The sequence below is a fragment of the Sinohyriopsis cumingii genome, chromosome 9 (genome assembly GCF_028554795.1).
Source record: "Sinohyriopsis cumingii isolate HCF-2022 chromosome 9, ASM2855479v2, whole genome shotgun sequence".
Taxonomy (NCBI): Eukaryota; Metazoa; Mollusca; class Bivalvia; order Unionida; family Unionidae; genus Sinohyriopsis; species Sinohyriopsis cumingii.
The window spans coordinates 53076420-53092556 of NC_142969.1; the positions used below are offsets into that span (position 1 = coordinate 53076420).

Below are 16137 nucleotides of genomic sequence, written 5' to 3' on the forward strand. Positions count from 1 at the left end.
GTTGCCTAACCCTGATAACATTTCTTACCGATATACATGACATGTTGACCTGGACATGTCTAAAGTACTACTAAATCACGTCATGCAGAGAACCTGATCATTCCCTATTCGGCACATCAGTCTATGATGGACCAATAATACAGGTCCCTTGCATTTGCTCTTGGCCAGGTAAACCGGCCCGGAAGAACCTTTATCTGTATTGTCCCTAGTGGCCCTCAAAGTGATTAAGACCAGGTACAATGTAACCCCAATTTAAGCGTCCCCTTTCTCATATGTTCCCTACCTAAAATGCACAGGGAGAACATGAGCGGACGCATGTCTCTTTCCTAAGGGATAAACAACACTCCGGGTTCGATCTTTCTTGGTCATGCATCCAGAACCCCAAGGGGTGCTCTTTAATCCTAGTTTGATAGGTGTTGTGCAACATAACGTGTAACTTTTGTATCTTTATAATAAATTAACAATGCCTGCTTTAGTTCGGAGCCAACAGTCAAATCCAATGCTGTTTAAAGAAAAGGCTCAAGACCTTTTAAAGAATGACGCAGTGGAGAGTGTTAAACGACTTGTAATTTGTTCACCAAAACGGCAGTACTTTCGGTTTAACCGAGAACGGATGGGTTTCTAATTACGTATTCTGCCATTAATTTCTCTTCACACTCATAGCCTTCAATATTTCTATGGTTGGTAGCTCATAAATGGCCTATTAGAGTTCGTCAGGCAAGATCGATCCCACTGCTGGTCCATAGTTATCATGTTGAGATTTGTTCCCAAAAGAGACAAATCGGACATACATATAATTGCAACTCATGTATTTTGTCTGTGCTAAGGTGAACTTTCTTTTCGGCAGGGGAACCGACTTTTGTGTTTCGGGGCATAACAGCTTGAGCCTTTTAAAAGTGAAACAAGCCATACCTTCGTTGCTCGTTGGCTGCACATACACCTCATCCAGTCTTTCTTTTCGGATCATAAACCACGCAGGGATCTCCTTACTGCTCAGATTTATGTAGGATCAGATTTTCACCACCGCTTGAGCGGAATCGGTTTCTGACAATAGCTACGGGTATTGTTTTACTTATATTAAAATGTAGTCTTTCTCTTTCCTCGGGAAAGGTTAGTAAACTCATTGTAATGAAACAAAACTTTTCCTGTCGCCCTTTCGCTATTGCTGGATTCGCTCCTCTCATCTTGCTCTGATGTCTGATATGTAGCCTGGGTCTCTAGGAGAACACTACAGATATCAATCATGCACATGTGATGTGGGAGCAGTTTGGATATTCGTTATTTGTAGTTCTAGAACTTAATGAGCATTCCTTACAACGGACTACAACGACATTAACGGAATTATGCAATTTGCTTAAGTGTAGCCGGGGCCAATGTAAACATCATGCCTGGACCTGTTCTGCGGGAGTAGCCACAATACATTTACTAACAAAAAGATAACAGGGTACTAGTGTTTGTATGCATACAGTTTCAGATGAATATTAGAAGAATGTCAAAGGCATTTTTAAATGAGTTTTCAGTCTATAAGTTGTGATCTGGCATATAATTTTCACAGAAAGTTTGAACCTTATTTGTTTCTTCTATGACGAAATATCTTTTCTTGGCATACGAAACGTTTATTAAATATATAGGTTGGCTTAATTTCTTGTTTTAGGGCTACCACAATAGATGTCATCCTCATTCAAAGGGTTATTTAGTTTCGTGAACAGCGCTACAGTCAGTGATCCCTATTCTTTGAAAACCTCTTTATAGTGAACACATTGCTTTAAACAGAGTTTGTCCATAGACCTTTATTCTCTTTTGTCACATATGTTGTTGTGAATACAGTAAGTAGTAATAAGGTAAGCTGCAGCAATAATTAATGTGATTTATTAATTCATCGCATACCAATAAATTAATGTCTTGTACTTTTAGTGTATACATTTGAACTTCCAGATGTAGGATGAGCAAACAGAACAATTTTGCAGTGGTGTGAATGTACACTATACAGTATATTAGTTTCTTTAGAAGAAGTTAGTTACTTTCTTTAACAAGTATTAAAAAAATCAAACTCTTTGAATATAGGCACATGTTAATGAAATTTGAAAGCCTGTTATTGAACTGATAATTGATTAAAGGTCCCACACCATTAGAGAAGTCCACCATCTTCCTCGTGAAACTTATTGAAATTGAGAAAATGGCCGATTTGCAGGTTGTTTACATAACCTTGCTTCATTATAATATGTTTCTTTAGTGCGTATGAAATTATTACTTGAAACGTCCTGAACTGTTTAGTAAAGAACTAAATTGCTCAGGAACGTTTTGAGCTCTTCTGACATTTGTCGAAAGAATCACCAACGTTGCTAATACATATTCATGTCTCCAGAGGTTGTTGGTTATTAGTACTCTAATCATCTTTCTCATCATCATCGTCGTAGTCGTCATAAACGTCTTGATGCAGACTGACTAATCCTGAAAATATGGTTTTAAGTTCTTAAGATGTATTGATACCCATTGGACAGAAGCATCAATGTAATATATATATATATATATATATATATATATATATATATATATATATATATATATATATATATATATATATATATATATATATATATATATATATATATATATATATATATATATATATATATATATATATATATATATATATATATATCTTGAGCACTTCTGTACAGCTTCTTTGTCACGGACACGATGAAGAGTGATAGAACGCTTTTATTTTGTTTGCATTTTACTAATTTATTCCATTTACTAATTTTGAATTGTTTTCATTTCTTCATTTCAGACGAAAATCAAATGGGTCAAAGACAATATGAAGATGAAAAATTGGCTTGAAAAGAATATCAAATTGAGAAAATGTTCTTGTTATATACCTTATGAAAAGAAGTAAGTTTACACCTGTTCTTTTCTTTGTTTTGAATTTGCATTGCGTAGCGATTTAATTTTGCATGGCATATCTGGCATCAGTAAAGTGTTTTACTGACGTCTTCGGGACAGTGTTTGTATCTGCATTGAAAAAATGCTAATAAATCCTAATTTGTTTTGAATTGTACTAATTTTATGTACATATATATTAGAATTTGAAAAACGTAAAGCACCAACAAAATCTTATTAAACACGAAAACGTGTTTAGAGTCAGGCTTTTGAATTCAGAAATGTGAACTATGACTTCGTAATTCAGGATCTGAGCGTTACTGTCTACTAGTGCCGAACGTCTATTAAAACAATTGTGTATTTTCAACACTAGTTGCTAAGCATTGCTATCTCTGTTGCAGCATTTGTCACTGTGGATATAGCAAAGAGATGCATACAAACAACGTACAAATTCAACACAAAGTGAGGCCCACAACCAAGTCAGAATGGAAGTATGAAAACGATGTTTATACTGAAACTACCAATGCATTTGGGGATATGAAATTGGATGAATTTGGAAGAAACATTGCAAAAGTAAGATCTTCTTTGTATAGGATTGGAATCTACATAGATTATGTGATTTTTATTTCTTCAGAAATTGTGCAGCAAATCTAGCTCTGTAAACATAAGAAACATTATACGATGTTATCAGTGTCATTGTATATTTTTGCACTATAAGTGAACAAACTGTATGTGCTCGATGAGAGGAAGTTAAACGAGAATGGCGTAGGATCAAAGGATAAGCTCCTCATCTTTAGTAAATTATTACGGATATGCGTACGTTGTTAGTAAGTCTCGCAAACTCAATTCATTTGTTCTCACTCTAGTTTTGGAAATCAAGGATTTTTCGCGACACGTAGGACATCTTCTGCCATTTGTCATCTACCTTAATCGCATTATTTTGTTATCACGGACAAATATTTTGCTTCTCAAATATGTGTTTTTCACTGTCCTATGATCAACTTGAATTTATTCTAATTTTCTACTGTTCTTTTGTCTATTTAAGTATGGTCCTTATTATTTAAGACTCCACGTTCATAACGTCAAGTTTATGATAGCTTAATGTCACAATTGGGACCAATTCTGAAATTATCTTAAGGATTTATTTAATTCATTACTATGTCATTTCACTGCAACGTTTGATTTGGTGTATTGTATGCCTTTTGCAGTTCTCTCTTACTGGAGAGAATAGCTAGAAGTTGGTGTAGGGCTTTCAAAATGTTTAAAATGTCAGAGGATAGCCACGCAACATTATTACCTGTACGGTGTTCATGCTAAGCCATACTTGTTAACTTTATTCTCTTTGGTGGGAGAATATATATGAAATGATTGTGCTGAAACTGTTTTTTCGGGTTAGTGGTAGAGGTTAAAAATGACCAGTGTTCCCACAGGTTGGAAAAAGGTCGATGAATGTAAAATTTCAAAGAAGGTCACGGGAAGGTTAAAGACCGTTGTGATAAGCCTGGAAATATTAAAATTATAGCAAAAAGTCTGACCAATTTCAGAGACGTTAGTGCATTCAGTAGGGAACGTTCTAATATGAATGTCTGTTTGGGACGAGTGGATTTACAAGATAGTAGGAAGTCTTCTAATGACATATAATCAGGTGAGGACTAATGAAGAATCTTTATTTCAAACGTTACAAATTACTTCTTATGTTTGCATCTTGTTTATAATGTACACGTACAATTTAACTAAAGTGCAAATATGAATACGTTCAGGCTATTTTGGAGACAGTAAAACCTGATAACCTTCTTTTGCTTTACCCGACTGTAATTCAAATAATTCAGCACATTTACATATATAAAAGCACATGAGTTGAGGTCATAGGTATTATGATAACATTCTTAACAAAAATTAACGAAACTGACAATTTCAGTTTATCCTAACGTTTCAGATCCTGATAAGTCTCTGAAATGCATCAAATTAAGCCGATATTAATGATCTAATCTCACTAAAGAAATGTACCGATACCGTTTTAATTTCAGATTGTTCCTATCATTATGTACATAAATTCAAAATTATCGTCAATAAACTGCCTACACATGGCACACTTGTAACTGCAATTAGAGATATTTATTCAATATTGTCAGCTAATATAAGGTTAGGTATTTCAATTGTCTTGATCATGTCATGATCTTTTTTAAAGGTTTAATTATTGTTTTCTTTGCAGAATCATTTAAATCTGAATCTGTTAAATAAAGTCTTCTTTAAAATTATTAGTGTGAGCCTTTTTAAAAAGGGTTTTAAAATTTAGTAGCGATCCTTAAGTATCAGAGAGGTTTTTAACACATGTTTTTCCATTTGGCCTTAATTTTGTCATAAAGGTGATTAGTATTACAATAGTTTAATAAGTATTCTTCCAGCTCTTTTTTCCATGTTACTGAAGATAACTTGTTAACATAATTTATATGATACATAGCTATTATGATCACATTATTCACGCGTTGCTACTACAATTCACTTGAAAGGAAGTGAAACAGATCTAAAAATCATAAATTTGCATGCATTATTGTCTTTTCCAAAATGTTTGCAAATCTATCTCCTTTAAAGTAAGTTTTGAGTGCTATGTTTTCCTGAAAAGCGTCTGGTTTTCTTACTGTTTCACATATTGTTCTTTTATTTGTTTGCAAAGTTCACGTAGTGTCTGAAGTTTAATTAAAGAAGAGAATAAGTTACAGTTTAAGGATTTGGCAATTTGAATGCGTTAAAGTAAGTATCTTGATTTTATAATATCTTTTTTTAAAAAAATGAAATTGAAATAATGTTGTTTTGTATTTTGGTGAAATTCTTCTAAATTTCTTTCTTCAGGTGTCTGTCTTTACTGCTCACAGGGTGACATAAATCTTCATTTAAATAAATCCTGTACCAATGTTTCTATTTTATATTTGTTTCATTTTTTTATTTGTTCAATCGTGTTTGTATCCTGCCCATGCTGTAATGACATATCTCATCTTTACAAAATGTTCACTTTCATCGTTATCTACATCCAGTTTCGTCATAACAGTTTTATTTAGTACTCTATGAAACCTTTTCTGTACAGTTTCTATTGAAGAATGATTGAAATCTCACACTCTTAAAACTCTGAGCTAGTTCGAATTTATTTGTTTGTAAACGTTTATGTAATAATTTGTAATAAAATTAGCTCATACTTTCAATCCGTTTTTCTATTGCCTTGCTTCAACTGGTGTCACATCTACATGTACACTATAGGTATTGTAATAATCATCCCTTTATGTCCTGTACACTATATACCCAGCGTATAAGATCATTTATTTTGAAACAAATATTTTGACATCCGAGTTATAGTATTCCTTGAAGTCTCTTTATTGCTGAAAATATAGAAATATATTCAACATCTATAAACAGCCCTCCAATCAGACCGTAATGGAAACCAAAAGGACCCGCGGCTGAAAGGCTATAATTATCAATGTACCTTGTACATACCAACGCCTGGGGGATAAGGCTTGTTTTCCTTCCCCCAGGATCAATTGTCAGGTCGCTGTGCGACCATTAACAGTGGTACATGCACAACGTGTGCACACCACTATAATAAAATTAATCAATCATTCTTCTTAAAAACGTATTTGATGTCTTTCTTTTAGACTTCTCTTCCAGCATCAACATGTCATGTATCTAGGCAAAAATTGTTATAGAGTCAAATCTGTTTTAATAATCACATGCATTAAGCGACGACCTGTCATAAACAGTCCTTTTAAATTCCTGTCAACCACTTTCTTCTGGAAATCAATCTAATTTCCTAAACTATCCGTTTTGAAGTGACCTGTTATAACTTACTGCGTGTTTCGCTTAAGACTGGCTTGAATGTAATTGCATATACTTGGGTAAATCGTCTTGCCCGTGGTTACCCCAACAGAAAAAAACTAGTAATCTGATACTAATGAACAGCCAACTTATTGTTCTTGAAACCCATCTAACAATGATGACAAATTATCATATATTTTCACAAATTATAGTTCTTGGTGATTGGATAGGTGGTTTGGTCCTATCCATCTGATAGAGACTTATTGCAGCATATGAATGTTTTTTTAGTACATATGAGCCTTGATATTAAAATAAAATTATTTTTCCAGCTTCTTGTGGAATGTTCATCTGAGCTCTAGTCCCATTTTGAACTAGAGGTTTGGGACTGACCATGGAAAGGTGGGTTAGTGGCTGAATGAGTAACACTTGATGGAGAATGAAGGTCCATCATGATATTATTTAATGCTTCCGTTTCAGTTTGTCCGAGTTGACAGTGAAACTCCTATGCCAACAGTGCTAACGCTAATGTCTAAGGTTTGGAGGATGGGAAAGCCTCGTTTGCTAATTTCTGTTGTCAGCGGTGCCGAAAATTGTGAGATGTCGCCTCGTTTACAAGAAGCATGCCTGCACAGTCTGATGAGGGCTGTACAAGTTCCAGGTCTACATTAAACATTCATAATACGAAACTTTAATTAGTGGGGTTTTCTGTACATATTTGCTATATATAGCATTATATTACATCTGATATAACCATGCACAAACTGATAAACTGGGGGACAGAAAATTACATTATTTTGCATTGTTGCACAATAAAAGAATGTCCAAATATTAGAGTTAGGACTTAGTCTATATACATATATTCATGTACACATTCATACAATTGCAACCTCCGAAAAGCTGGCGATTGGCACAATTTATTATGTGAAGACTAACCTATGTAATTTCTAGGTTACGAGCTCATGAATATATCACTTCCTCAAACTTAAAATTACATTCAGTTTATTCTTGTTTGACCGAGATATAACAACTGGCTGAAGACTCATCATTATGCTATGTTCACTTATAGACCATTATAATTTAAAGCAATGAATTATTTGATAGTGTAATGATTTGGTCTATGACATTCTCCTCTGCAAATTAATTGAATCATAAGGACACTGCTAAGATGCATTCAACTTGGGAGTGAGATTGCTAAGACTTGAAGGAAAATTAGAAGCAAAAGAATAATACTTGGTATACTAAACCACAAACTATGACCGTCTCCAATCATTTAATTAGTTTTTGTACTGTGTATCGTTTGTTATTCCCGTGCATACTATAACGTACCTAATAATGGGTAACAGTAAGGGCTGTCCATTTCTATTACGTGATTCACTATTAATTTTCCAGGAAGTACAGAAGTTATATTGTTTGGTGAAGACAACAACCAAATTCATACACATCAAAATCTCATTGATTATGAAATAAGTTGAAGATATGATTGTAGTAAATACATCAAAGCAAAGACAAAATACCAAATGAATATTGTTCCTAGTACAGATACTACAGACTCGATCAGATTTAGCATTGAACCAATAAGATTCAGGATTTAAGGAGATAATTTTAAACTTCATTTTAGCTATACATAGTATTCACATATTTACAATATGTTGCAGAGATATTTTCAGTAATATGACACTTGAAAAATGAAGGCGAACTCAAAGTAAGTACTCGCTGAATCTGAAGAAAAGTATTCAGATAAGCTGGAAGAAAAGTTCCATATTTGTTGAAACCTGAAGTTACTTTTCAGCCCTACTAAGGAGAAAATAATAAAGATTGAGCGAGAGAACACCATTAATCATAGTCTGATTGTGAATAGGTTTCTCAAGCACTATATTTCAATTTAACATGCCCGGTTTTTCCAGTATCTGTGACTGAATCTGCTCGTGTCAATGGGCAACCTTTTGCCTCTAACGTATTGCCAAATGTTGTGATTTTAAAGTCACCATGCGGTTGGGAGAGTAGGTTTCCATTGAATGAATAAATACTAAACAATGAATTCAAAATGTAATTTATTAACTAGATAGTCTGACTACAGTGCATGTCCATATGAACGTATTGTACTTGTGCAATGGCCTATTGCACCTATTGATGTATGATTTTGTACTATTTCTCACAGGAGCTTGGGTCATAACTGGTGGAGCGAATGAAGGTGTGATAAAGTTTGTTGGAAAGGTGGTGAAAGAGCACAGAATAATCTCTACGGATAAGAAACCTATTATTGCAATTGGTGTCACTCCATGGGAAATCATTCACAAAAAACATAAGCTGAGGAACAAAGAGGTGAGAAAATTACAAGAAACTTTCACTTATTGGGACTACGTATTGTGCTTTAAACATTTCATCTTTAAGAGGTAATCAGTAGATCTTACAAAAGTAATATTTGTTTCATAATAATTTCAGTGTTAAGCCTTGTAAACTGTCATTGTGTTACTCGTTCTGTTCATAAACTGCTATATATTTGTGGTTGCAATATTATTTATTTATGTATTTATCAAGGCATAATCTGTCGCATAGGATATACTATTTGAACGGGATTATGCAAGTTCTAGGATCATTCAACTGACAGATTTGCACAACGGTAAATGCAGACACAATATCAGTCAGCTCTTATAATTGCATTCCTCGAGTAAATGCCTCTAGCTATTCACTGTTGGAGTTGTTTTATCCTCTTTTAATAAACTCGGTAGACGGTTAGCTGTAGGTCGGAGTACCATTCCACTGACTACATTATAGTAAATTTGATAGTCAAATATTTAAAGAAGAACTATTTTTATACCATTATTATTAATTTATAGTTATACTTAAAGGAATATACTAGTACAGAGGAAATGAAATTGGTTTGAAAAACGACACATGAGAGTTTTGTTTCTTTACTGTTGGATGTTTAACGCCTTTAAGTAATATATGCTATATAATGCCAAGGAAACAAAAGCTAAGTGATATTTTCAATGAAAGAAAGAAGCAGCAGACCAGGAGTGACCAACGCTGATATCGAACCCGCAATTATGAGTTCGACACTCTTCTAACAGAGCCACCTTGGTTGAGGATGAGAGAGAGAGGTGTTTTGTGTTCTATATTAACAAAGCGAATATTTAATTTTATTGTAAAGAACTTAAACTTCTAAATTTAAAAATCAGAACTAGAGACATGTTTTCAAATATCTTGTATGCACAATAAAATAGTTGGCCGATTACTCACAAAAAATTATAAACCAATTATACTCCCATCTATAATTGAATTTCTCCCATTAGGAATTTTCTTAGGGTGTATAACTTTATAATTTGTACCTATATGACATTTTTTTGTTAATTAGTTCCAAGTTTTGTTCCTTAGCGGAATCCTCCTTAAAGTTATTAAACGGATGCAGCCTGGAAAACAAAGTTGAAACAAAACGTCTATGTGTGACGATTTCGCCCGATTCTGACATACGTGTACATTTTGGATGTTGAGATAGAGGAAAGTAGGTATATAACATTGAATTAGAAAAAACTTAACACTGGCAAATATACTCGAGATAGGTTTAAAAGGCTGCATTGCCTCCATATAATGTGTTACGCTCTTCTCCCTCACATACTAATGACTGGTCACGAGCAAGAATATATGTATGAATCAATAACCAGACTCAGTAGTATGATAAACAAGAACTGTTCTAGAGAAAGGCAACAATACATCAGTAATTGTGTAAGATGCCGAGTGAAATAGCAGTATTTGGAAACCGGCCGCTTCAGCGTTATTTTTAAGCAAATTCAAATCTTTGGATACTGGATTCACAGGGTGAATAACTTAGGATGATATTTGATAAATATTAGCAATCCGTTTACATAAACAGAAGGGATTGAAAAAAAGAGTAAACGTACCAATTGCAAACAGTATATATTACTTAAATGGAAAGGATAAAGTGATTCTTACAACAGGCGAGAGGCATAAAACAAAATACATTTATTTCTAAACAAATCGTGAATTAAATTGAAGCTCTGAACACATTCAGAGATAGGATTACTACAAAAAGCAAGATATTATCTCAAAACATTTATTTGGATTATTCATGGATTTATTATATAATTACATGGTTAGAATCGGCTATATTTATTGCTTGCTATGCGTCTTGCCAGTCACTGTTTTATCAATGCTTGTTTATCATATATAGGGATCCTGGCCAGCAGAATACTGTGTTGAGGAGCAACCATATGCAGGAAAGGTTGTGCTGGACCCAAATCATAGCCACTTTATTTTGGTTGACAAAGGACCGCACCATAAACCTGCCACTGAGAACAAGATCGATTTCAGAAACGATCTGGAAAATGAAATCTCTAAAATGACAATGAACGCTGGAGATGGTAATCTAATTAGTCTTTTTAACCGAGCATCTGATATATTATCATGTTTATCCCACATGTAGCTGGTGCTATGCGCGTGCGCGTGCGCGTGCGCGTGCGCGTGCGCGTGCGCGGATGGTGATTCGTTCATCGTCCGTCCGTCCGTTAGCACAACTTTTATTCGCTATTCCTTTTAAACTACATGAATGAATGCCTTGAAACTTTATATACAGGTGGTTTAAATTAAAAAAAGTGCCACTAGGACATCCAGTATGGATGGTTCTATCAGTATGCAATTTTAATATGCATTCGTCTTATTATACCTACTTAATTCTAAATGGAAATGGCGCCTATTGTATGGCTGTCACAACGGCAGTCTTGAAAACGTTGCTAACGTTACTCCGGTTGAATCGATAGTCGTATTGATATGGAATTTTCATAAAATACTTCTAATGAAGACCACTTGAAAATATGTCCAATCTGACATCCAATATGTCAGCTATAGCATCTAATTTGAAATTCGTGTTATCATTGAAGAATATCAGGATTGCCTTTAACACTCGCCTGTTAAAACTGAAACAATGAACTTACCTTGATTTCCTAGACATTCCTTTCCACCAGTAGAGCAACAGTTTCTGGGTGGTATACTTATTTTCCAGATAAAATGTTATACAATTTGTGCGAAAGTAAATACTTTCGAGCTGTAATAATTACGAAAGTTTAATGACTTTTATCTCTAGGGGCCGTATAAAAAAGACGCTTATGGGGTGATCAGTCGTCTGTTATCCGTCGTCGGTCCGTCCGTTAGCACAAATATTTATCGCTGCTCCTCTTAAACTAACTAAATGGTTGCCATAAACCTTTACACACAATTCAATCCAATGTCTAGTTAGTTCCACTATATATACCACACAGCTCATCTAAAAACTCTTATCATTCCCTTATCCTATATCTGCAACAAGTCGTGAAATTTAGAAGCTGTGTCGGTATTGTTAGCTATTATACCTATTGCATATTTCAGGTGCCATGTCTGTGCCTGTAGTTCTACTTGTCCTGGAATGGGGCTCAGATATCTTGGAAACGGTGCAGAAGGCTCTCAAAAGAAACTCACTAGTAGTCATCGTAAAGGTATTTAGTAAAAACCAGATACAACGACTGTATATTACATGTATAACTAACATATTTCCATATGACTTTGGTCTACGGTTCTTTAAACTGTGTATTATGATGAATGATTTCAACACATCATAGTTATTTTAGCGAGGAGAATAATGCAACAATTTTATTTCGGATCATGTTTTGGTGACATTTTTCAAAGTGACCATGTACAAAACATGTAGGTTAACTTGGTGTGTCCTCCCTGGTTACCATTTTAATTAACTGTGAACATTTAGAATTTGATAACACAAATATGATTTTACAGGTTACAGTGAAAAATTACATTAATTAAACAATTATTACTATAGTTTGGGGTCCCGAGACTTTATCGATTACTGTCATATCAGATCTGTCCGCGTAGGTTCGAGTCTTAGGCTTGGCCAATGTGGGTTTGTGAGAAAGCTGCTGGTAGTTTTCGGTATGTTGATTGATCATACATACATAGAACACAATTAATTTTGCCATATATTATATACATTTGGTTCTCAGTACTGATCTTTCCACAGTGTGACAATCAATACAAATCATATGTTAATCTAAAATGCCTTCATAGATGACTTCACGATGAAGTTCATGTCAAAGGTTGACCTGCATTTCTTTGAGAGGCTGGATTGTAAACAGAGCAGCAAGTAAATACAACACAGATTTCACTTCCGGATCATCACCAGTGCCTTATTACTCACAGTGCACTATCGCCAAAATACACACGGACAACCACACCCTGAGCTCATATTCTCAAAACTAAACAATTACCTTTAAACCTCTGCCAAAAATGCATAGATCTAATTCTTCTATCACCACCTAAATGAGTGAAACAATGTTCTAAAAATAGACTAGAACTACATTAGTGGGTACTGAACCGAAACTATTGATTGTGACCTGATTCCATACCAGGGATTTCCCGGGCTCTTCTGTTTATACTGCTAGCATATCTTGCGCTGAGATATGTCGCTAAACCCAAAACAACAACAATAGTTTTGTTGTTACTTAATTTATACATTATGAATAATTTTGAGTTTTGGAGTTTTTGATTTTGCGGAAATGACAGAACCAAGACTGCGAACAGTTCTAAATAAGCAATACAATCTCGGCATATAAAAACATCAGATCTACGAAATGTCCTGATATGGCTTGAGGTACCCAAACAAACTTCCATTTGAAGATTAGCTTGTTGCACGGTATGTTTCGAAGCAGAATATATTCATAACTGAAGAAACCAACCATAAAAACTGTACCTGAAGGAAATTAATATCGTTTTAATCCTTACTGAAGGTTCGCTCAGTAGAGCAGCAAAATATTGTTTCCCCCATGCTATATCATTCACGTTGACCATGTTTACATCGGCTACTAGATTTTAATGTACGAATTTTGGTGAACAGGTGTACACATAAAATCTAAAGACGTTTATTAAATTGCATGTGCTTCGAACCTAATGACAAGTAAACTGTTTACTTCATGGGTGTCTGAGGCTTATTTCTATCAGTTAAATATGTCATCTTAAAATTTTAAACACCTGGTTTTGAGAGCGCGATCTTTTCAAATATTGTCATTTCAAAGAAATGTGTGAACCAAAGACATAGACGTTTTCTTAAATTCATTCTTTCTTTTATATGCTCTGATATAACATCATTTTTATATTACGTGCCGTTCCAACATGCGTGCCTCAACGCACCTCTCTCTCTCTCTCTCTTTCTCTGCACATATCAGTTATATTGCATCTACATCGATGAATTAAAAAGGACCCGAACTTGACAGCGTGATGTGAATAAGGACATACTTTCTCTGGATATTTCATCATCATTGAGTTATACCTAAAGAGCCTGCTTAAAGTCCATTTACAGTGAAGGAGTGAAATTAATAGGACAACACAAGCATATAAGGACAAAACAGTGGTGTTTTCATTAAATATTCTCAATGTCTAGTTTTTATAAATCCCCTTGTAATTTAACAGAAATAAAAGACATAATGCGCATTTCTTATGCGAACAGGTTCAAAGGATTGAACTCCAAATGTCACGAAAGTTTACGGAATGATTTGGAACTTATCAGTAACGATGAACTATATCACTCCTGTTTTGTTTAGTACATATTTGCCCAAGAAAATATTGTGTTACAGTCTTGCATGTAACATACATATTTAAATTGAGGGCTTTCTGCGATTGCGTCTATATGTCCAGATCTTAAAACATCTTAGTTAAATTTATCAGCAAATAGGCTTCCTAATACAAGTGGCTGATTGGTCCATTTACAACTTTGGCTATCGACCATGCATCTTTTGGTGATAACCATATAATGTATTTGCAAGAGGTGGATTCATGAGCTATATTATTCCAGCCAGATTAGACTCCTTGTAATAGTTTAGGACAATGTAATCCATTTCCGGATAATATGCCTTACCAAATTCGATACACATGATATGCTGTCGATATTTGTTATGTTACCATGGAAGTGGAAATTATTACTAGGATAAATATTATAACTTTACCAGAACATGACAATGAGTGGTATATGACTCAAAGTATGGTCTGTATGAGCATAAGTTATATGTGGTTGAACCGCTTGTGGTGTATGATATATAGATGATGTTTATGGATAGACAGAACCAGAGTAATGGCAATACTCCTCTCGTATTAAATAAATCTTATTTTAAACGTTATTCTTTTTCAGGGACCAGATGTAGAAGCAGATAATCGGGAGGAACAGTCAATGATGCAAGTTTCTGATTTACAGTGATACAGACTGTTTGAATCTGACATTCTCAGAATATCAGCGAAAAACATAATACATCTATCACAATGTTCTTTCATTTGCCGATATGGCATCAACATTTTTTGAACATATTTGTTTTGTCGTGATGGATGTAAGGTCAAATTACATTATAACACGATCCGTATTATAATCTATAACGACCTATCCTGGCATAAAAGCTTTACTGATCTGATATTCATCAAGAAAATACAAAGACATTTGAATTCCTTTTAATGAACAAAACAATAGTTGACAAAAATTGACAGAACTCTTTTAAGAATGAAATCTCTTAAACCGTGGAAAACTGTCGATTCACCGTCAAATATGACTGTTATTACAACTAAAACTAAAACATAAAGCCACCTCACATTAAAATATAAACGGGTTTCCATGCCTCTGTTTCAAAGAAGAATAATAGAAAACGAAAGAAGAAGAGTAAAACCACTTAACAGAAGTTATTAAAATTCGTCAGAGGTATCCTGATATTGAGTCCATTCCAATTCTTATAATCATTTGACCTTGAATAAAGATGTATTTTGCATTTATATGAAAGCTACCACATATAAATGGAACCACTATTACATTAAATAGATCTAAAAGACTTTATCTGAAAAACCATTCAACTTAACATGGCACGTTTCCAATTCATTCCAAAAATGATTATCAACCATCAAATACAGTCATCATTACTCAGAACAGGAAAGTCTTAAAACGAATATTCTTTTGCAAGAATCGCCCCAACAGTCCACAATTAAGCATAGCTGACACCACAACAAAGGTGAAAACAATTACCTAATGAGATTTGAAAATCAAAGTAAAATAAATGTTTTCAAATTGTACACATTTTAAGACCTTTTTGAACAAAACTTTTGTTAGTGTTATAAAGCAAATACTACCTAACATAGACAAATTAAACTGTGCCACTGATCTTACTAATATCTCAACTAAAACAAAAATAAAACCAAAAGCAAGAAACAAATTTCAACTAAATTTGATGTACTTCAGCCCAGGACACCAATACTACTGCGACATTGTATCACTTTTAATCCAATTTAAACCATGTATACTTGGAACCCTTGTTAACTCATCAGACATATTGTTAAATGAAACAATATTATAACTCGTAGAGGTTAGATAAATGAGCAAATGTTAATTAAACTTGGTAATTAATTTATAGTAAGAATTTAATT

General features: G+C 34.1%; 2 protein-coding genes across 2 annotated transcripts in view; both read left to right on the forward strand.

Annotated features, from left to right (window-relative positions):
• Positions 1-3292: 3292 nt before the first annotated feature.
• Positions 3293-10111, forward strand: LOC149791821 (transient receptor potential cation channel subfamily M member 4-like). Its single transcript, XM_089969478.1, has 4 exons — positions 3293-3453; positions 7162-7342; positions 8843-9006; positions 10040-10111. The coding sequence occupies exons 1-4, from the start codon at positions 3310-3312 to the stop codon at positions 10109-10111; spliced, it is 561 nt and encodes a 186-aa protein (XP_089825604.1). The 5' UTR covers positions 3293-3309.
• Positions 10112-12764: 2653 nt separating this feature from the next.
• The window catches only part of LOC149791822 (transient receptor potential cation channel subfamily M member-like 2), a 39043-nt gene continuing 35670 nt past the window's right edge, over positions 12765-16137 (forward strand). Inside the window, exon 1 of the mRNA XM_089969479.1 lies at positions 12765-12829. Within this exon, the coding sequence (XP_089825605.1) occupies positions 12765-12829 (65 nt within the window). The remainder of the gene's footprint in view (positions 12830-16137) is intronic.